At 40.3% G+C, this 24055-nt stretch overlaps 1 protein-coding gene across 5 annotated transcripts in view; it reads right to left on the bottom strand.

The window, feature by feature from the left end:
• The window catches only part of ASH1L (ash1 (absent, small, or homeotic)-like (Drosophila)), a 127722-nt gene that overhangs the window by 86259 nt on the left and 17408 nt on the right, over positions 1 to 24055 (bottom strand). For 2 of the 5 annotated variants that reach the window (XM_015571692.1, XM_015571691.1), the window contains exons 2-3: positions 18352 to 18379; positions 13819 to 13891 (exon numbers count right to left, since the gene is read on the bottom strand). The exons of 1 other annotated variant lie outside the window; for it this stretch is intronic. In XM_015571692.1, coding sequence (XP_015427178.1) covers positions 13819 to 13891; positions 18352 to 18379 — 101 coding nt within the window. Of the gene's footprint in view, positions 1 to 13818; positions 18380 to 24055 lie in introns of all 5 variants that reach the window. 2 more of the 5 variants (XM_015571690.1, XM_006775695.2) reach the window with 1 other exon arrangement.

A 24055-nucleotide genomic window follows, 5' to 3' on the forward strand; every position in this document is an offset into this window, starting at 1 on the left:
TGGGCACTCCTGCTCACCTATACCTCTCCCTTTTCCTCTGATGAGTTACCTTTGCTTTGCCTTTTCTTTCCCTTTCCTAAGCTCCAAGAACCCTTCTTCTGCCTCTGTAGCTTGTTTTTTGTTTATATAGCACCTCTATTTCACTTCTACTACCTAACTTTCAATGAACTTTCTCTTATAATTGGGGGGGTCTGTTTTGTCTGTAATAAGTATTGCTACCCCCCCTTTTTTTCATTTTCATGAAATATCTTGTTCCATTCCTTTGCTTTTAGTGTGTGTATGCATGTCCTTTGATCTGAAGTATCTTGTAATACTAGTTAATACTAACTCCTTTAGCTTTTTCTTGTCTGAGAAGCTCTTCATCTCCCCTTGGATTCTAAGTAACAGCCTTTCAGGGTAGAATCTTGGTTATAGATCCTTGCTTCATCATTTAGAATATTTCAAATACCTTCTGGTCTGCAAAGTTTCTGTTGAGTAATCAGATGACAGTCCTATTGGAGCTTTCTTGTATATAACTCACTACCTTTCTCATGCTTCGTTTAAGATTCTCTTGTTGGCATGATTGATGTTGGTTTGGGACTCTTTGGTTTTATCCTGTTTGGGTCTCTTTGTACTTCCTGGACTTGTATGTCTTTCTTTCACCAGGTTAGGAAAGTTTTCAGCCATTATTGCTTCAAATATATTCCCCATTGCTTGTCCACTTGTTCTCCTTCTGATACTACTGTGATGTGAATATTGTCCACAGTTCACTTATACTATCCTCATTAAGAACTTTTTATCCTTTTTGCTGTTCTGATTGGGTATTTTTTGTTACCTTGTACTCCAAATTGCTGATTTCTCTGCTTATTGTAATCTGCTACTGATTCCATCTAGTGTATTCTTAATTTTAGTTACTGTATTCTTCATTTCTGAATGGTTCTTTCTTATAGTTTCTATCACTGTGTAAGTTCTGAGTAAGTTCTCACTGAGTTCATCTTTTCTTCCCCTAAATTCACGGAGCATCTTTATAAAAATATACCAGATACAGAGTTCAAAATTTTTGAACTCTGTATTTGGTATATTACTTGCCTCCATTTTTATTTAGTTCTGTTTCTGGAGTTTTGTCATGTTCTTTTGTTTGTTTCCTCATTTTGGCTGCTTCCCTGTGTTTGTTTCTATGTACTAGGTAGATCTGCTATGTGACTCAGTCTTTGCAGGGTGGCCAAATATAGTAGGTATCCTATGGGGCCCAGTGGCAGATATTCCCAGGTCACCTGAGCTGAGTGGTCCAATGGTGTCACTTGTGTGAGTTTTGTCTGCCCTCCTGCTGTAGTTGGGCCTTAATTGCTGCTGGAACTTCAGGCTGACTGGCTGAGGACTGTACAGGACTACAATGAGCTGTTTTTCAGGGGCTGACCCCACAGAGAAGAATTTGCTTTAGTGGGGCTCTGGTGCCTGCAGAGTCCACCCTTTGTGTGTGTCATTTGTGGATCTATTTGACTGGTGCTCTGGTGTTGTGTGAAGCTGGCTACCAGGTGTGTTGATCCTGGACCTCTTGGGAGGAGTTCTGGTACAGCTCCAGGCCTGTGTCTAACCTAGGGCCACCTGGTAGGAGCTACAAAGTGATCAGTGTTTGGTAGCTGACTGTGCTAGGCATGGAGGCATCTTGAAGACACTGGGTGCCACTACTGCCAGGGGTCACTTAGCAAGAGGTACAGTATAGGGCACCACAAGTCAGCTACAGTTTGTTTGGGGTTTGCAAATCTTTGATTTTAAGAAAGTCCATAGTGTGAGCAATGGCTGGGTGCTTGTGAGAAATGGTTGCTGAAAGCCTTAGCTAGTAAATAGAGTGTCAGCCTACAGACGGAAGGGTCCCAGGTTTGATTCCAGTCAAGGGCATGAAGCTCGTTTGCAGGGTCTTCCCCTGCCTAGGCCAATCGATGTGTTTCTCTCACATCAATATTTGTCTTTCCCTCTCTCTTCCATTTTCTCTAAAAATCAATGGAAAAATATCCCCAGGTTAGGATTTAAAATAAAAAAGAAATAGTTGCTGGAAAAGGTTCAGGTTAGGGCAAGACTCAGGGAATCACCAGAGTGGGAGGAATGGTGTTGACCAAGTGGATGAACTCAGATATGGCACCTGCCTGCACCTGCCGGCTGTGGGAGAGCACAACAAAGAAACAATGGTGCCGGCCAGAACTTCTTTCTGGGAGAGAGCTGCCCCTCCACCCCTTACCCTGAAGCCAGACAATTCAGTTCCTCCCTGCATGCCCCTGGAGCTTTTCCTGCCTGCGGGTGCAATATCTAAATCACCTAGTCTTCAGATGGTTCTATAATTTAGATGCAAATTTGATGTAGCCACAGAAGGAGGCAAGCATAGTGTTTACTCTCCATCTTGACTGAAAGTCCTTGATAGTCCACTCTTTAAAAAAAGCTAAATTGGTTTTAAAATAATTTTAAATTTGCAGGAAACTTGCAAAGACAGTACAGGGTAAGAATTCTCTTCCTTTACCCAGTTCCCCCTAATTTTAACATCTTACGCAATTTTAGCACATTTGTCAAAACTATGAAATTAACACTGAGATAATTTTTCGACTTACTTCCTTTTCCTGTTACAGGGTCCAATTTAGGCTACCACACGGTATTTAGTTGTCACGCTTCCTTAATCTCCTCTAATCTGTGACAATTCCTCAATCTTTTTTTTTTTTTTTACAGGTCCTTGGTACTTTCAAAGAGTACTGGTCAGGTATTTTGTATAATGTCCTTTTAAAAAAATGCTTTCTTATGATTAGACTGGTGTTATGGGTTTTTGGAAAGAATTTCCAATCATATTATATCAAAGGATACATATTGCCATGATGACTTATTATTGATGAAGTTAACCTTGTATTTGGCTAAGGTGCTGAGGGCTAGGCTTCTTTACTATAAAATTACTATTTTTTTTCCCTTTCCATACTCTGTTCTTTGGAACTAGGTCACTAAATTCAGTCCATAATCAACAAGTTCCTCCATTTATCTAATCAATCATTTATTGATATTGGCATGGACTCATGGATACTTACATTATTCTTTAGGTTATAATCCAATACTCTTATTATTTATTTTGTTGCTTAAATTGTTCCAGCTTTGGCCCTTGAGCTCTGTTCTAGGATAACATTGTCACAAAGATAACTGACAATTTTGTAATACACGGTATAGTAAGTAGCCTTTTGGACATTTTAACAGGATACCAATTAATGTATAATGAATATATCTTCAAGTCATGTATGGAAAATATATCAACTGAAGACCAAGGTCAATTAAAATTAGCATGATGTTTAGTTATGCTTTTTATTTAACCCTTTTCAGTCCAACGTGGAGGCTGACTTGACAGACCAGGCGCTAGGAGCAGGTCCAAAGTCGAGGCTGAGGTATGCTAACCGGTTCAACATTCAATCCCGTCAATTAATTTGGACCAAACTGTTTGAATTCCAAAAATAAAATTGGACCGCAAAGGGTTAAGAAGAAAAACTATGTGCCACTAAAATAATCACAGATTGAGAAAATGCAATTATTTCCCTGACACTACAAGGAAAGAGTAAATAATAAACTAGACAAAATTGCTACAAAATTTAAAACTATAAAGAATTTTAATTGTCTGCATTTCCTCATTTTCCTTTCATTCCTTAACCAGCAGAAATCTAATATTTGACACTATGGAAATGGCTCTTAAGATCACAAAAGGTAATCTGCCAAAGCAAACTATCTACTTTTAGTCCTTATCTAACAGATGTCTGTAGCACCTGGTACTCTTTGACTATAAGTTCCCTTAGGAAACCGAGTATATTCACCCTAAAAAATCATTGTTCCTCATGACTTCAACAATCACATCTAAAACTTGTAGTTTCAGGTTTCTCTTCTGAGCAACAGATCCTTTTATCTGACTAAATAGCATAAACCCATATCCTTTTTCTATCTCCAACCTTCTTTTGCACACCTCCTACCTCTTTTTCACTTCACATCACCAACTGCCCAAGAAGGATATGTTGAAGACATTCTAAAATCTTTTCCCGTTCCCTTCCTTTTGTAAATTTACTTCTGAATATGTCTTCACTATCCCCAAGTTAAAGCCCCTATACTATTTGGGTGGGAAAATTTCCAAATTGGTCTACCTGATCTTTCTCTAATTAATCTATCATACCATGATCAATATAAACTCCGGCAAATCATTCTTCTACTTTAAAACTATAAATTCCCATTGACTATAGGGTAAATGCCAAACTCCTTGGTATCTTATATAAACAAGAGGCTATACCTATCTTTCCAGCCTCATCTCCTGGGTCCCAGATCAGACTATTTACAGTTATCTAAACACAGTATCAGATCCAGAGAAGCTTATTTGTAAGATGTAGTCTTCACCCTCCAGTCTTTGCATACTTAAAACATTTTCCTAGTTCTTTTTAAGTAAGTCCCTCTCTTTTGTGCTCCCCAAAACATGTTGTGAATATCTCAACTTTAGGAGCTATCAAATTATTTGTGTACATGTCTGTTTTCTGCTAAACTATAAATTCCTTGGGAGTGGAAATTATATCTCATTCATGTTTGTATTCCTTGCACCTGGCAAAAAACAGATACAGAATATCTGCTGAAGGGATAGCTACTATCAAAATAGTTAAGATTAAAAAATCAAATACATAAAGCTTTGCCTAAACAAAATAAGTTCTTACTTTTAAAGTGATTTAATTATAAGATACCTCATGACTTATTTAGTACTTTTACTTTCCTTAACTAAAAATATTTTTTCTCAACTGGTTTTAAGTGGGTAGGTAAACCAATTTTCATGTGTAACTGAAATAAAATTCCTGTTAGAAAACAAGTTCCACTTCTATCCACTTATCAACAGTAATTGTGAAGAAGAGGAGAGATTCCAAGATACAATCCAATTAACAGAAGAATGTAAACTTGTGATCTATATATATAAAAGTCTAAGTGACCATCCAACCATTTGACCAGTAGCTATGATGCACACTGACCACCAGGGGGAAGATGCTCAACGCACAGGCACTGAAACATGGAACAGACTGATGAATCTCAGAGGGAGGGGGGGCAGGGGCAGGGCGGGAAGAGATTAACCAAAGATCATATATGAAGAGATTAACCAAAGATCATATATGCATACTAGGGGCCTGGTGCACAGATTCATGCACGGGGGGTGGGGGGGTCCTCTTGGCCTGGCCTGTGGAGATCAGGCCGAAAACGGCAGTCCAACATCCCCCAAGGGGTCCCAGATTGCGAGATGGCGCAGGCCAGGACGAGGGACCCACCAGAGCACGAATCTGTGCACCGGGCCTCCAGTATAATAAATAATACAGGAGTGGGCTACTATACGTTTACAGTTGTTTGTATGGAAAGTAATAATTAATAATACAAAAATAAACTGTTTCACAGCCTAAGTGCCCATCAGGAGATGAGCGGATTAAAAACTGTGGTACATCTGCATAATGGAATACTATACTGCGGTAAAAAAAGGAGTTCTTACCATTTGCAACAGCATGGAACTGGAGAGCATTATGCTAAGTGAAATAAGCCAGCCAGAGAAAGATAAATACCACATTATCTCACTCATTTGTGGAATATAGTGAACAACACAGGCTGATGAAAAGGGATAGATCCAGAGACAGAGAAGCAGTGATACGACTGTCAAACCTCAGAGGGAAAAAGTAGGGGAGGGTGGAGGTAAAGGGGAGAGATCAACCAAAAGACCTGTATGCATACATATAAGCCCAACCAATGGACACAGACAACAGGGGGGCGAGGGCATGGGGGGAGATTTATTGGAGGGAATGAGGTCACATATGTAATACCCTAATCAATAAAGAAATTAAAGATTGAAAAAAAATAAAATAGACTAAAATGAAAAATAATAAAATAAAAATAAACTGTTTGAGTTACTCCCACGTGTAAACCTACTTTCTGTCCACCCTTGTATATCTGTTCTTTGTCTCTGATTCCTGGCATAGTTTCAAAAACCCTTGGAATTCTCTGAGTATAGGAGTGTGCAATATGCCAAAGAGGTCATTTAAGATGGACCCTGAGAGAAGCTTAGGATGGGGCTTGGCTATTAGGAAGATCAACCACATGATTAAAGGGTTGAAACTTCGGGCCAGCCCTATCTAAAGTGGATGAAGGAGAGCTAGAGATTGAGTTCAAGTACATGGCCAATGATTTACTCATTCATGCCTATATAACGAAACCCCAATCAAAACTCTAGACACAGAGACCTAGTGGAGCTTTTTGGTTTGTGAATACAATAATGTGCTGGGAGGGTAACACACCCACAAAGAGAGGGAATGGAAGCTCTGTACCCCCTGTTCGGCCCAGACAACGCCCCATGCATCTCTTCAATTCCTAATCTGTATCTTTTAACATAAAACTGTAATCATAAATAAGTGGTTTCAGTAAGTTGTGAGTAATTCTACCAAATTATCAAACCTGAAGGATTGTGGGAAGCCCCAAATTTGTAGCAGGCTAGGCAGAAGTGTGGGAGAATTGGGGACAATGAAATTTTCGGCTAGCATCTTAAATGGAGGCAGTCATCCTTAGAACTTTGCTCTTAACTTGTGGGGTCTTCCCTAACTGCAGGTATCAGAACTGAAATATCTCAGCCAGTGTGGCTCAATGGTTGGGCATCAACCCATGAACCAGGTCACTAGTTCGATTCCCAGTTAGGGCACATGCCTGGATTGTGGGTTTGATCCCCAGTAGGGAGCATGCAGGAGGCAGCTAATCAATGATTCTCTCTCATCATTGATGTTTCAAATCTCCCTTTTCCTCTCTTGTACTCTCTCTGAAATCAATAAAAACATATTGAAAACATTTTTTAAAGAAAAAAATGAAATGGAATGTGTAGGACAACCAGTTGGTGACAGAGAGCTGGTGTCAGAGCAGCGACTTCAGAGAGGTCTCAATGTTTTTGTATGTTATTTTTTTAAAGGAGAGGGGAAAAAGGGACAAGTTCTTGTTCTTAAAGTAGATATTTTTGCATCAGATAAATTTCCCTGCTGTTTCATTCCTTGAGGACCCTGAAATCAAACTCACATTCACCCTCACCCTCACCCTGTGGGTCATGACCATCGGAAAACACATATAGCATATCAGATATTTACATTACGATTCATAACAGTAGCAAAATTACAGTTATGAAGTAGCAACGAAAATAATTTTATGGTTGGGGATCACCACAACATGAGGAACTGTATTAAAGGGTTGTGGCATTAGGAAGGTTGAGACCACTAAGTCCTTTATATGGCCTCTTAGATGCCTTTAATGTCCATGTAGATGACAGTCAACAACCTAACCTTGACAACTCACTTCACCTTCACCTAAATTTCTCCAACTCTTCTAAACTCCTTCTCACAATTTTTAATTAATTTTTTAAAATATATTTTATTGATTTCTTAAAGAGAGGAAGGGAAAGGGGTAGAGAATTAGAAACATCGATGAGAGAAACATCAATCAGCTGCCTCCTCCACACCCCCTACTGGGGATGTGCCCGCAACCAAGGTACATGCCCTTGACTGGAATCGAACTCGGGACCCTTGAGTTCACAGGCCAACGCTCTATCCACCGAGTCAAACCGGTCAGGGCTTCTCACAACTTTTTAAAAAAATATATGTATTTTTAAAATATATCCTTTTTTAATATATGTAGTAGAGGCCCGGTGCACGAAATTTGTGCACCGAAGGGGGGGGAGGGGGGTGAGGGAGGGTCCCCTCAGCCTGGCCTGCATCCTCTCACAGAGCCCTCAAGGGATGTCCAATTGCTGCAGAGGCGGGAGAGGCTCCCGCCACCACTGTTGTGCTCCCCAGCCGTGAGCCGGGCTCAGGGCTTCTGGTTGAACAGCACTGACCATCAGGGGGCAGCTCATGCATTAAGCGTCTGCCCCCTGGGGGTCAGTGCACATCATAGCAACTGGTCATTCCACCATTTGTTCAATTTGCATATTAGACTTTTATAATATAGGATTTTTTTTTGATTTCAGAGAGTAAGAGAGAGGGAGAAACATCAATGATGAGAATCATTGAGCGGCTGCCTTCTACACACTCCCTACTGGGGATCGAGCCCACAACCCGGGCATGTGCCCTTGACCAGAATCAAACCAGGGACCATTCAGTCCCCAGGCCGATGCTCTATCCATTGAGCAAAACCAGCTAGGGCCTTCTCACAACTTTTAAATTAGGGGGCTTAAATGCAAATGCTCATTGATGCCAGATACACTACTTAAATAGCTGAATTGGGCCATATATAACACACAATAGGAAACTGATGGACTGAGGCAAACTGAAGAATGCATACCCCAATTAAAGTGGGATGGTGATGGCTGCCACCATGCGACCCAACCATTAATGTCATCCAGAAAACGTGGATTGCTGTCAGATGCTCTGATTTTTTTTTTTCTTAAGAGAAGCAGAATCTTTAAGTTTTATGTGAAATCTCCAGATTTTTAAATTTCAGCAATTTTTAAAAAACTGTACGGAGCCCTGGACAGTATGGCTTACTTGGCTGAGCATTGCCCTGTACACTAAAAGATCACCAGTTCAATTTCGAGTCAGGGCATATACCTGGGTTGTAGGTTTCGATTCCCGGTCGGGTGCGTATGGGAGGAAAAAGATCAATGTTTCTCTCTCACATCAATGTTTCTCTCTCTAATTCTCTAACTCTTCCTTCCTCTCTCTCAAAAATCCTATATAATAAAAGGCTAATATGCAAATTGACCAAACAGCAGAACGACCAGTTGCTATGCTATGATGTGCACTGACCACCAAGGGGCAGATGCTCAACACAGGAGCTGCGCCCCGGTGGTCAGTGTGCTCCCACAGGGGGAGTGCCACTCAGCTAGAAGCCCTGAGCCAAGCTCACGGTGAGGGAGCGCAGCGGCGATGGCGGGAGCCTCTCCTGCCTCCAAGGCAGCACTAACCATGTCTACGGAAGGGGGGTGGGGAGCAGGCCTAAGCCATCAGTCAGACATCCTCCGAGGGTTCCTGGACTGTAAGAGGGCACAGGCGAGGCTGAGGGACTCCCCGCCCTGAGTGCAAGAATTTTGTGCACCAGGCCTCTAGTCAATTATAAAGAACATATTTAAAAACTGAAGAGGTCAAATCCAAAGGCTGGTGGTTTTTAACCACTATTTTAAATATTGTAGTTTCTCAGAGCTGACCAAGGCACTCCTCTTTTCTTGCTCTACATTCTCTCTGTAGGGAAATATTATCACTCTTATGATGACTGATCAATAAATACATAATTCATAATTGCTCATATAAAATTGATAAAGAAAAGAATACTAGGATAATATGGAAGTTGTGTGAATTCATAAATGGTTTTTCAAAACACATTAACGTTTTTGAAGCACCAAGTTAGCAATTGAACAGAGTACATTAACAAAAAATAAATGCAGTAAACCATGGAGCAATGCAGTTTTGTTTCGAATGGCCATTCATCCCACATTCATCCTTATGGCTCCAACTGGTCACAGACTTACCTACAAGTGCGTATTTTGTGGTTTCCCCCAATCTTCACACAAAAGAAACAAAGACAATAAACTAGAACTAGCTATATCTGGCATCACTTCATTTATCTGCCAATGTTACACTTTTGTGTCTACAACTGAGCAACTTCAGACCTTCTCTATAACCCCTTCTATCAAACTACCTTCTTATTTTCCTAAAATTTTATGTCCCTTGTTTACTACAGTATTTTTTTATTTATTAAACAATTTAATGTATCTTTTAAATTACAGCTAGAACTTTTTAGAATTATGTTTCCTTGGTGCTCTGGTTACAAAGTTGCATAGATTTTGAGAATCTGCTCCCAACTCTATCTTTCTCAGAAGCCTTTTCATTTTTAGTGAATGATTTTGCCAAACAAGTTTTAAAACTCACAGTGAAATGCCCATATCTCCAGCTCAAACATCTGTATTGAGCTCCAGAACAAGATATCCAACCGCCTGCTCAACACTTCCACTTGAATGTTCTGGAGGCATCTCAAAGTTTTCATATATATATATTAAATACAAACGTGTGCTCTCCCTAAATCTGTTCTTCCTGTCTTCTCTGTAGTATTAGGGCAAAGCATCACAATCTCTCAAACGTTCACACAGATGTCTGCCACCACCCTCATCTAAGTAACACTATCTCATCTAGACTACTGCAATTGCCTACTGGCTTTCCTGTAACTATTTTTGTCCTCTACACTTTAATGTTCACACATGAGCCAGAATGGTTTTTAAAAATGCTTATCTAAAACCAATACTCCTCTGTCTTTCGCTATTAGTATAAAATCAAAAATCTTTAACATATGGTCTGGCTTCTTTCTTTTTTTAAAAAATGTACTTTTATTATTGATTTCAGAGAGAGGAAGGGAGAGAGAGAAACATCAATGATGAGAGAATCATTGATTGGCTGCCTCCTGCACGCCCCCCACAGGGGATCAAGCCCATAACCCAGGCATGTGCCCTTGACCAGAACTGAACCTGGAACCCTTCAGTCTGTAGGCCGACGCTCTATCCACTGAGCAACACCAACTAGGGCTGGCATCTTTCTTTCACCACAACTCTCACCATCTTCTCTTTTGTAGTCCCTCTTCTACCACAATTAACCTTCCCCATTATTTTTTAATATCTAAGTTCCTTTCCAGTTCAGGATTTGTAAGTAGCTCTTCACTCCTCAGCTTGAGAAGCTAGTAGCTTCTCATTTTTCAAGTTTCAACTTTTTATCCTCAAGCAATAGCTAATAATTCTTATCTAAATAGGTACCATTTCTCCCCTAATTATCCACTTTAACAATGTTATATAAACAGTGTTTTTCTAAATTATGCCATTATTTACATACTTACCACTGTGTTATCTTCCTTCACTAAGCTGAAAGTTAATGAGGCCAGATATCATGTCTTTTCTCTACTATATGCCAATGATTAGAAGAGTGCTAGATGTTTTGGAATTCAATAAATAAATGAGTCAATGAATGAAAATAAGTGGAATTCTGTTTACCTAGCTAACTGCTGCTTATCCTTCAGGTAACAGTTTAGGGTCCCTGTTTCAGGGCTCTCATAGAACCCTGTACTTTCTTTGTTTTGTTTTAATACATTTTTATTGAATTCAGAGAGGAAGGGAGAAGGAGAAAGAGATGGAAACATCAATGCTGAGAATCGTCCATTGGCTGAGGGATCGAGACCACAACCTAGACATGTGCCCTGACCAGGAATAGAACTGTGACCTCATGGTTCATGGGTCGAGGCTCAACCACTGAGCCATGCAGGCCGGGCTGTACTTTCTTTAAAAAAAATAAAACATGTACTCACATTTAATGTGTAATTGTTTTGTTTATTACTCATCTCCTTCACTGTAAGTTCCATGAGAATAATAAACCTATTTTATCACAAGTACCCACAAAGTAGAATGCCTGGCAGATAGTATTTAAAAACTGTTGATTAATAGTTGTAAAAAAATCTGTTGAGATGGTTACTAGACTTATTGTGGTGATGACTTTGTAAAGGTATACAAATGTTGAATCATTATGTTGTACACCTGGCGCTAATATAATATTGTATCAACTATAATTAAAAATAAATTTTAAAAATAAATAAAATATACAAAAGAAAGGATAGGGAGTGCATTATATCCTATCTTCTCCAAGAGTATTATAATTAAACTAGAGGCCCGGTGCACAAAATTCATGCATGAGCGGGGTCCCTAGGCCTGGCAGGCAGTCAGGGCCAATTGGGGCCAGGCCAATCAGGACCAGGCCGGAAAGGAGGTGATGGTCGCCAGGCCAGGTGCGGAAGGAAAGGGTGCTGGATGGTGATGCTGGATGCTGACACAGCCATCGTCAGCGCCCTGCCACTGCACGGTTCCCTGCCTCCCCCCTTCCTCCTTCCCTTGCCACCACGCCACCACCACGGTGGGTGGGAAGGGGCACAGGATGCTGACCGCTGGCCCTGAGGAAGGAGCGGGCCCCTGGCCCCCTTGGGGAAGGGGCCGTGTCCACCGCCACCCACCCCCAGTTCCCCATCCCAGCCCAGGGTTCGGGGGGAGGGACCACAAGAGGTTGGACAGCAGGGGAGGTTGGCTGTGGGAACACACTGACCACCAGGTGGTAGCTCTTGCATTGACTTTTATATATATAGTTACTTACTAGAAGTAAGTAACTCAGATTGCCTTTCTCTCTTTCATTAAACAAATATTAAAGATGCACAAAACTAAAGAATGTTCAGCTTTTTCTACCAAGGTAGCTTTTATTTTTTAAAAGTTCATAATGAAAATCAGGAATAAAAACTTGTTTTTGAGGGTTTTATCATTTCCTAAAATGCACAGGTTTTTAAACTTATGGATGAATAATACAATTAACATGTGTGCTTACTATGTACAAATCACTTTGAAAAACACTTCTTATAACCATACTTCTTATAACCATACTAATCAGAAGTGATTTTGAGTCTTAAAAAAAGTTTACTTGGAGAATCTGATGAAACATATGGACTTTCTCCTGAAATATACACACAATTCTACTTCAACATCAGAGGTTTTATGAACGTCCCAAAATTATTTACAAAGCCTCAGAATTGAGATCTTTGATAAAAAAAACCAACAATTCCTGACTTAGAGATATCTTCTATATCAATGATTTTCAACTTGTATGCTGCAAAAGGCACACTGATATGCCACATGGATTTTTAAAACATGCAATACCTGATTATTTAGTCAGGGCACTGACCTCTTTTACCCAACACAATAGCTGTCCAATGTGAATGAATCAAAATTATGCCTATTTTCTTTGGTCAAGTTGGCAAAAATATTTGTTATGTGTGCCATGAGACAAAGGTTGAAAATTACTGTCCCATTTGAATGGGTAATGCTTCCTCTTTCTTAATTTATATATTTTCAATTCTTAAAAGGCACTTTTTAGACATTACAAATGCATTATTTAATTTGTTTCATGTTATTTTATATCCAATTGAAGTAGCTTTTATAGATACTTAAATGTACTCTACAAATGAAGTCCCTCTGAATATTCAGTTCAATTTTATAGGTTGATAATTTGAACGCTTAGATTTTTATTATGAGACATACAGAATAAAATGCTTGTCCTAGAACAAGAAGTGTTAATAACTATTGGATTAGTATATACAAAAAAATCCTGAATAGTGACTAACAGATAGCTATGAGCCATTTCTCACTAAAGAAACTGTGTAACACGTAAGATAAATAATTTTTCTTGGTTTCCAAAAGATGACTGTTATTTCTTGTTTTCATAATGGTATCTCTTCTCAAAATTCAAAATTAATGCAAAGACCAGCCTTATCTCACTTCTCACAACAAATGAAAATGAGAACTTCACCCTGGTGAGTATAGCTAAATTGGTTGAACGTCATCCCATGTACTGAAGGTTCACCAGTTCAATTCCCAGTCAGGCCACATGCCCAGGTTGTGGGTTTGATTCCTGGTTGGGGTGCATACAGGTGACAACTGACTGATGTTTCCCTCTCCCTTTCTCTCTAAATCAATAAATTAAAAAGAAAAACAAGAACTTTTAAACAAAAATGATTACATCTATTAAAAGTTCATGTACATGGCCCTAGCGGATATGTCTCAGTTGGTGGGGCATTGTACTATGCACTAAAAGGTTGCCATTTCAATTCCCAGTCAGGGTACATGCCCGGGTTGCAGGCTCAATTCCTGGTAGAAGGCATGCAGGAAGCAGCCAATCTATGTTTCTCTCTCTCTCTCTCCCCTTTTCTCCCTCTAAAAATCTACAAGTAATCTAGTTCTCTAACACAAGTTAACAGGCAACAAAATGACCCTCTTACCTGTCAAGTTCTGTACTGCCCTTTCACTGGAAGGCAGTGGCTCCTTTCTGTGAGGCCGATTTAGTGAAGTGTCCTGTGCAGAAAATAGTCCAGGGTTATCAGTTAATTTCTTCCGGCCACTGGAGTTAGGGTTTGAAACTCTGCAGCTGCCTATTGCACTTGTGAAAAGGTTTGTATGTTCATCACTGCTGGCTGGATCAGAGTTGGGAGTGAATCCTCCAAGGGATAAAGTTGGAGAACTTTCTGAACAGTCAATCTGTAAAGGTGTCTGCAATCCCAAGGCCAATGGACTAGATTCTGAAGGCTCTCGATGGATCCACTGTTCTTCTCTATTTATTAAACTTTTTGAAGGAGAAATGTGAGGGCAGGATATATGACACCGGTGCTTTTCCTTATGTTTATATCGTTCTCCAACAGTATCCTTTCCAAATCGATAGCGTTTCAAAGTCTCCAGGACAGATCTGGAAGAGCCAGTGTCCATGGAAACTTGGGGTTGCTCAGAAGAACGGTGTTCTCTGTGCTTATGGCGGTGCCTGTGTTTGTGCTCGACCATCCAACCATAGGCCATCTCAGGAGGGACACTAGGGTAGGTACTCATGGAAAGGAGGGGAGTCCTGCTGGTTGTAAGAAAGGCCTCCTGTCGAAGCAGCTTATGCTTTTTCTTATGGTATTTGGTGGGATTGAGAAGTAAATGACCAGTATGCATATAGGAAGGAGGTGGAAGTGGAGTAGTGAAAGAAGGAGATGGAGGAGGTGGATAAAGAGTGGGGGGATACCTTCCATAGTAACCTAATCCTATCGGAGCAGCTGTAAGGGGTGAGGGAGAGTAAGGCATGCCATAAGAGGGATAGAATCCAGTACTAGAAAGAGGAAAACTAAGGCTATGCATAAAAGGCATTTCAGCCATTGCCTCTCTCATCTTAGGGGGTCTCCCTCTCTTCTTCTTTAAGTCAGGTTTTCGAATGTAGTGCAAAGGATCTAAGGGGAAAGAAGGGTGTGTATAGAAACTATTAAAGTTGATTCGAAAAATAGTGGGCAGGAGGTCTCGGGGGATAAAATGATGGCTTCGATGGGTGATTCGAATTTCACTTAGACGACTTATTAATTCCTCCAACTCTGCAATAAAGTCTGGATCCTGTCTATTTCGGAGTTGGGGATATTTCTTTTTCCGTTTTCGTTTCTGCCTTTTCATCTTGTCATAGCTGAGGTAATCATGATTCCTGCGCTTACATTTGTGTTTATGTTTTTCTTTAAGACTGCTTAGAACTGTAGAGGTTTCAGGGGGAATCAGAGAAACATGCTCAAAGGAATGCCTTCTCTTTTTTTGCCCACAAAATTTCTCTGCCCTGTCTGATGTGCTGTTATTATCTGTCCCAATTCCACTATCACTGGGAATGGTCTCATCACTATGAGACTCACTAATGGGAGAAGGAGTAGCTTCTTTCAGAGATGTGAGTTCACTCAAATGTGAAGGAGAATTGGGCAACAAAGTAGGAGGAGATAATCGCCTCCTCCCCTTTGAGGCTTTCTTCATTGCAAGAGTCTGAATCATACTTCCCTGTCTGGAGTGTAAATGCAAATATGGCACTGAACTGGGTTCAACAAAGCCAGCATCACTACTTACAGGGCTCTGACCTCCACTAGTCCCAGAAGACTGAGAACAAATAGGTGATGGAAGAATCTCAGAACTACTAGCAGATGAAGGCAGTAAAGGGGGAAGGATCTGTCCTAATGCTGATCCAGCTGCCTGCTGAGCTGTTTGCTCAAGAACAGCAAGGCTAGTAGGGCTACCAGAAAGTATGCCATTTAAGACAGTTTTTGGTTTTCGACCCCTCCTCTTTCCTATGTAAATGGTTCCTTTCTTGCTGACATTTATCTGTTGGCCCAATTTAGAGCCAAATGTAGCAGCAAGACTTGACACTGTATTATGGAGTTTGGATTGCACTTTCCCTTTATTACTTGATTCTACAGAGCTTGAAAGAATCTGATTCAACAGTTTCTTTCTCTTTAAAGTCTTCATTTTATTTATTTTGCGGATAATTGTTTTCATCAATTGTCCATTGTTTCTCTTGATTTTTTTATCTGGTTCCATCTCAAGGTCATTCATACTACAGACAGTTGGCCTGTGACTGTCATCTAGGTCATCTGGATCTGGAAGTTGATCCTCACTCTCAAAGAAATCACTACTACTTCTATGGTTGTCACTTTCACATTCTAGCTTGCTTGGACTTTCGGTGGCAACAAATGGAGCCACTGATAGTACAGGTGGCTTCATCTTGACTGGTGACCTCATTTGCCTCTTAGGTCTGCCTCTCTTTTTTGGGAAAGGAGACACAGACAGACTCTGTTTGAAGGAAGGAATTTCAATTTCTGGTTGCAAAATTGGGGGTTCTTGTTCTTCCTTAGACTGCAAAGAAAAAACTTTAGAGGCAGGAATTTTTAAAGTCCTTTTAGGTGGACCTTCCAGTTGAGGCATCTCTTTAGATTTAGGTCTTCCTCTTTTGGGCTTATAAATATCAGACAAAAGGTCACTAGAGACACACATACTGGAGGATAGTTTGTGAGTAGCAAAAGACTTATGAGATGGTTTTTCACTGTCAGTTAAGAGAGCAAGAGATGGAGTTGTAGATTTGCTCAACTTTGGCAATCGGCGTTTAAGGAAATCATGATCTACAAATGAAGATGGTCCAATGTTTTTCATAAACTTGGCTGGCTCAGAATTACTATTTGATAGTGAGCTACATGAAACATTTTTAAAAAGCTCTGATCTTTCTAATTCTAGCCCTTTTGGAGACCGGCATGTGCTTCTCGCCACCACTTTAGTCCATCGAGCTTTTCTTCCTTTCCTTTTTTTTAATGGTTTCGACTGCAAACTAGTGCTTAGGCTCTCAGCAACTTGGCAGTGTTTGTCAGAGGCAGTTACTGCACCAAGCTTTAGAAAAGGGTTGTTACTAAATAAACTAGTGAAGTTAACAACTGAAGGGGTAATTGTATGAATACTGGATTCAGAAGTCAAACTTGGCTTTTTTCCTAAAGAAGAGCTTATTCTTGGAATATCTAGATGTGTAGTTTTTGAATCATTTAGCTCTTTATCAATCCCTTTACATTCAATATTCATACTATGACCCACAGACCTGTGACCAATGTTCAAGTGGGCACTTTCAGAAGTAAATTGGTTCTTTCCACCAGATTCAGAAATGTCTTCCATTAGTTCTGTGGTAGGACTTAGAAGTAATGAATTAGGAGCCAAGTGTAGTGAAGTTTCAGGGGGACTTCTGGTTAAAGGATTAACAGATACAGTAGGTGATGGGGAGGGGAGAGTGCTTTCTCCTACTGCACTAAAAGGGGATTTAGCTGTAGATGCATCAGAAGCACCTCCCATTTGAAAGTCTGGAGAAGTGCAATATACGGGAGGTTGCTTTTCATGCTTTGAGGTTTCATATGACCCCCTTTCACTGGATGAGAAACTATCTTGCTGAATGCATGTTCCTTCATTAAACATTTCTTTCTCCAAATTAATGATTTCTTTTCGAACTGCGAACTTTTCCAATATGCTTTCTTTACTTTGTCGTATAACATTCTTCTCAAAAGTTTTGCTGCTGGCGCTGTCTTTCAAGGATTCAGAAAGTTCCTGACTTTCATGACTCTTGATGTTTGTACAAGAAGCCTTAAATGATTCTTGAGTGGAGAGCAGTGCTTCAGCTTTAAGGTTTAGGGCATCTTTACTGACCAGTCCTGCCATAGGACAACTCACTAGTTTCTTTCCAATGTCCTTATTAACTAATCCCATTGTTGAAGTTGCTACAATCTTCTTTGCACAGTCCTTGGCCACAAGGCCAACAGTAGAACCCAATTTCTTTCCCAGGTCTTTATTAACCAGTCCAACTACAGTGCCAAATCCTAACTTCTTTCCAGATTCCTTATTCACTAAACCTGGAACAATACCAATTCCTAGCTTCTTTCCTGAATCCTTGCTCAGCAGTCCTACTGTAGTGATAGTCCCTGGCTTTTTGCCTAAGTCTTTATTAATGAATACCGCTGTAGTGCCAGTTCCTAGTTTTTTCACAGAGTCCTTATTGACCAATCCTACTGTTGCATTAAACACTGGCTTTTTCCCATGATCTTTAGTTACCAATCCAACTGCTGTGCTGATCACTGGTTTTTTTATTAAGTCCTTATGTATTATTCCAGCTACAGAACCAACACCTGCTTTCCTGATCAAATCCTTGCTAACCAATCCTGAAATAGTAGTACCAGTTCCTAACTTTTTCGATTTTGTCTTGGAAGACTTGGAGGGGGGACAAGTTGCAATAAGGTGTGCCAACTTTTCTGTTACAGTTGTTCCTCCATTAAGTAATGTTTTGTTCTTTAAATCAGGATCCCGACTACCAACAACAGTAGATGATGTTGCATTAATGTAATCTGTCATTTCTGAGTGTATTGGAGAAAGCTTCTTAGACAAAGAATTGTTTTCTCCCTGTGAATGAAGATGGATACTTTCTTCAGAATGGCATTGAATGGCTGAAACATCACCTGATTTCTTGTACAACTTTGAAAGGTCCTAAAATATGAACAAGAAAGAGGTTTTAGAGAGGATAAACTTTATACCACTTCAATTCAGTACTTAGTTGAACAAACTTATTGACCACATGTCAGATGTAAGATCGGCAATACTCCTTTTAAAAAAACATGTAATGGAACTAGCGCAAATAATCCTAAAATTTATAAGGAATCATAAGAGACAGTGAGCGGCCAAAGCACTCGTGAGAAAAAAGAACAAAGTTGAAGATATCATGCTCCCTAATTTCAAACTAATATTACAAAGCTACAATAAAAAAAAAAAAAAAATATGGTACTTGCACAAATACAGACACATAGATTAATGAAACAGAATAGAGCCCAGAAACAGATGCACACGTATATGGTCAATTAATCTACATCAAAGGAGGCAAGAATATACAATGGAGAAATGACAGTCTCCTCAGATGCATGTACAGATACATGGGAAAAAATGAACAGGTGATACCTTAACCTTATAATATGTTTCATACTTGAAAAGACTATTTTTTCCTTTTTGTATTACATAGAAATTCCTTGGTTATTTTATTTATAATGTTATTGAGATACAATTCACATACCATAAAATTCACCCAGATTCAGTAGTTTTTAATATATTCACAGAGCTGTGCAACTGTTATTGGTAGAAGTGGAGTTCATTTTGTGAATAAATTTTTTAAAGTATTTTCTAGCTCAATAAACTGATGGTATTCAAGAATACTATAAAATTTTATGTTAACTATTTTTTAATCCTTACCTGGGGGTATGTTATATTGATTTTAGAGAGAGAGGCAAGGATAGAGAGGGAGAAACATCAATGTAAGAGAGAAACATCAATCAGTTGCCTTCTGGACTTGCCCAAACCAGGGATCGAACCTGCAACCTAGGTATGTGTCCTGACCAGGAATCAAACCCACAACTTTTCTGGTGGATGGGATGATGCTCCATTCAATTGAGTCACCTGGCCAGGGCCTGATTTTATTTACTTTATAATCTTAAATTCTTGCTCCATAAGGAATTCCTTTTTTCAGCAAATAGGTAGCAAGTACCTATAATTTAAATGCTAAGAATAACAGCAGTAAAAAAAAAAAATCACTTTCACCATGGAGGTTCCATTCTAATTCATGAGAAGAGTAGAGGCACTAAAAGATAAGATTTGCTATGAAGAAAATCAGAGCATGAAAACGAAAGAGGAAAAGACTAGGGTTGGCCCTAGCCGGTTTGGCTCAGTGGATAGAGTGTCAGCCTGCGAACTGAAAGGTCCCAGGTTCGTTTCCGGTCAAGGGCACATGCCCGAATTGTGGGCTCTATCCCCAGTGAGGGACTTGCAGGAGGCAGCCGATCCATGATTCTCTCTCATCATGGATGTTTCTATCTCTCTCCCTCTTCCTTCTTCTCTGAAAACTAATCAGATAGTTTTGGCTCTGTCTGATCGAATAAAAGGAAAAAGTCTTAAATATAATACATAGCATTTTCCAAGTGGCTAGGTAGGGGCTCTTTCTGACCATATTGCACATGGTACCCAGAACACTTTGTGATATTTATCTGAGGTCAATAAATATATGCTAAAAAAAAAAAAAAGACTAGGGTTAGAAAGGATTTGCAATTTTAGAAAAGGTTGCCAAAATATTACATTTACAGAGAAACACAAAAGAGGTGAAAGAGGGTTTTTCATAGTGACTAAGAAAAGAACAATACCAAAAAAAAAGGAAACGGAAAGAGCAAAGGCTCTCTGGCAGGAGCTTGTCTGGTATATTCAAGGAATCCAGGTTTGCTGGAGTAATCAAGGGAAGAATAGTTGGGAAAGAGGTAGGGGGGCAGACATTTTTTAGTCCAAGAGAGGGAAAGTTGTTGGAATGTTTTATGCAGAAAAGGTGTGTGGGCCTAATACTTAATTCAACAAGTATTGGGTGATTACTCATTGTTGGCAACACAGCAAAAAAAAAAAAAATTAAGACAAAAAATGCCTGCTCTCGTAAAGCTTACATTTTAGGAACACAATAAAGAAAACCAGTAACTTTTTAAAAAATATATTTTTATTGATTTTTAGAGAGAAAGGGAGAGGAATAGAAAGATAGAAAAATCGATGAGAGAGAAATATCATCGATCAGCTGCTTCCTGCACACCCCCCACAGGGGATCGAGCCTGCAACCTAGACATACGCCCTGAACGGGAATTGATCCCACGGCCTCTTGATTCCTAGGTCAATGCTCAACCGCTGAGCTACAACGGCCAGGTAAAAACCAGTAACATTTAAAAATATTTTTTGTTAGAAGGTAATAACTGCTATGAGAAAACCAGAAGGCAACAGAGAGTGTTAGAAGAGATTATGGAGCCAAAACCGGTTTGGCTCAGTGGATAGAGCGTCGGCCTGCGGACTGAAAGGTCCCAGGTTCGATTCCGGTCAAGGGCATGTACCTCGGTTGCGGGCACATCCCCAGTGGGGAGTGTGCAGGAGGCAGCTGGTCGATGTTTCTCTCTCATCGATGTTTCTAACTCTCTATCTCTCTCATTTCCTCTCTGTAAAAACTCAATAAAATATGTTTAAAAAAAAAAAAAAAGAGATTATGGAAAACTGAGTTCAGTGACTGGGCTAGCAAAGACAAGTAAGGAAGTTAACATCAACATGAAGAATACTAGTGTACCAGAACTTAAGCAGGTGACTGGGGAGAATCATACAATATGTAATAAAAAAAGGGCTAGTTAGATACTGAAGGGTCTTTAGGCCATTATAATGGCTTGTGCTTTTACTTGGTCCCTCCCTGACCAGAGCACTAAGATGGTGGTGTAGGTAAACACAGTACTCCCTATTTCCCACAACTACATCAAAATTACAACTAAAATACAGAATAATCATTATTCAGAACCACCTGAAAGCTGGCTGAATGGAAGTCCTACAACTAGAGAGAATAAGACAGCATATTAAGACTGGTAGGAAGGGTGGAGGCGCAGAACAGGTTGGTCCAACACCCCGCCCCACACCAGACCCTTCAGTGCCAGGAAGAGAAGTCCCCATAACTTCTAGCTGTAAAAAAAAAACAACCACAGAAAATATTGTGGATGAATGACACAGAGGCTGCTGGAGTCCCAGCAGTTCCTTTAAAGGGCCAGCGTATGGACTTACTCCCTCTAAGCTCCAGCAATGGGATAGCGGCTTAGGGAGTAGGGGGCGGGCGGTGATCCAGGGACATAAGGGGAGAAACTGGATTGTCTGGCACCAGGACAAGAACTTCGGGGTGACTTTCTCTTGGATAGGGGTAATCACAGGTTCATTGTTCCTATGCTGAGAAGTCTCCTGTCGAAGAGCTAACTGGCAGGCGCCATATCTGAGTCTCCATCAAACTGGCTCACAATGTTCACTCCGCTCTGCTGATTCCCTGAGACCCCACCCCACCCAACTTGCAGCCCCACCTAAGCTGTTTGAAGTGGCTTTTCCATATGAATGGCCTGTTCTGGCTCAGGCTTCAGACTTTCCTAAAATCTTTGAAACAAGCAGCAGCTGGCATCAACATGCCTCATACCTATCAATAAGAGGGAGGCCCAAGGCCCAGCACAAACAATAGCCTGCCTTGCTTCCCAGCTTGGCCTCTCCTGGGCACTTCCAAGCACAACACAAGTAGCAGCCACCTGCAGATCTCTGTGTAACAAGGCTAGGTGGTCCCAGGCAGTGGCCAACTCTGCACCTCCTGGGAGGCCCCAAAGCCAGTGCACCCAGTGGACAGCTTCAGACCACAATGCTACACAAGCGACACACTCAAGAGGCAAACTCAGCCCTAACTGGTTTAGCTCAGTGGATAGGGCATTGGCCTGTGGACTGAAAGGTCCCAGGTTTGATTTCCAGTCAAGGGCACATGCCTGGGTTGCAGGCTTGATCCCCAGTAGGGGGCATGCAGGAGATAGCCAAACAATGATTCTCTATCATCACTGATGTTTCTATCTCTCCCTCTCCCTTCCTCTCTGAAATCAATAAAAAATATATATACATTTAAAAAAGAAGTCCCACTGAAGCAAGTCCTGTCTCCTACACAGCAGCTCTTCCACTGTAGTTGCAGCTGGTCCTCACAGTCAATTAGCCTGGAAGTCAATTCCTCTGAGTGACACCAACAGCAATAAAGGCTCAACTACAAGGCTGTGCACACAGCCCACACAGGGGCACACTTAGATTGCCCAGCTCAGATGACTAGGGAGGCTGAGTCACTGTGCTCAACAGGGCACTTAGTATACCAACTCCAGGAGACATAGCACTCTACCTAGTACACAGAAGCAAACACAGGGAAACAGACAAAATGCAGAAACAAAGAAATATGTCACAAATGAAAGAAATGTAATCAAGCAAACAACCTGATACAGAGCTCAAAACCAGTAATAAGGTTACTCAAGGATCTTCATGAGACTTTCAAGGATCTTGGTGAGAATGTGAAAGACATGAAAAAAGACCAGTCAGAAATTAAGCATACACTACACAACATAAAGAATGACCAACAGTAGAGGATTCTGAGAATCAAAATCAACAATTTGGAATATGAAGAAGCAAAAACCACCCAGTCAGAAAAGAAAAAAGAAAACAAGAATCCAAAAATATGAAGATAGTGTAAGGAGCCTCTGGGACAACTTCAAGTGTACCAACATTCACATTATGGGGGTGCCAGAAGGAGAAGAGAAACAGCAAGATATTGAAAACCTACTTGTGGCGAAGGCCTGGGCTGGGGGATAGGGGCAGACTGGAGGGAGTCAATGGGGGAAAAAGAGGGACATATGTAATACTCTCAACAATAAAGAATTTTTTTAAAAATAAAAATCAATGGAAAAATATCCTTAGGTGAGGATTAACAAACAAAGAATAAAGAAAAGAAAACCTACTTGAAGAAATAATGACAGAAAACTTCCCCTACCTGGTGAAAGAAAGAGACTCATAAGTCCAGGAAGCCCAGAGAGACCAAAACAAGAGGAATCCAAAGAGGCTCACACCAAAATACATCATAATTAAAATACCAAAGGTTAAAGACAAAGAGTCTTAAAAGCAGCAAAAGAAAAGCAGTTAGTTACCTACAAGGGAGTGCCCATACGACAATTAATTGATTTTTCAACAGAAACTTTGAAGGGAGTGGCAAGAAATACTCAAAGTGATGAAAAGCAAGGACTTACAACCAAGATTACCTAACAAAGCTATCATTTAGAATTGAATGTCAGATAAAAAAGCTTCACAGCCCTAACCTGTTTGGCTCAGTGGATAGAGCGTCGGCCTGTGGGCTAAAAGGTCCCAGGTTCAATTCCAGTCAAGGGCATGTACCTTGGTTGCGGGCACATCCCTAGTGGGAGGTGTGCAGGAGGCAGCTGATCGATGTTTCTCTCTCATCGATGTTTCTAACTCTCTATCCCTCTTCCTTCCTCTCTGTAAAAAAATCAATAAAATATTTTTTAAAAAAAGCTTCACAGACAAGAAAATGCTAAAGGAGTTATTCACCACCAAAGCAGTATTACATAAAATGTTGAAGGATATTCCTTAAGAAGAGAAGGAAGAAGAGGGAAAAATAAAGATTAAAAATATTGATAATAAAGTATCAATAAATGCATATCTATCAATAATCCAATCTAAAAACCAAAATAAACAAAAAGGAATCTAATGAACAAAATAAACTGATGAATAAAATAGAACGAGAGGCATAGAAACATGGAACAG

This window comes from Myotis davidii, unplaced genomic scaffold, assembly GCF_000327345.1.
Source record: "Myotis davidii unplaced genomic scaffold, ASM32734v1 scaffold208, whole genome shotgun sequence".
NCBI classification, from domain to species: domain Eukaryota; kingdom Metazoa; phylum Chordata; class Mammalia; order Chiroptera; family Vespertilionidae; genus Myotis; species Myotis davidii.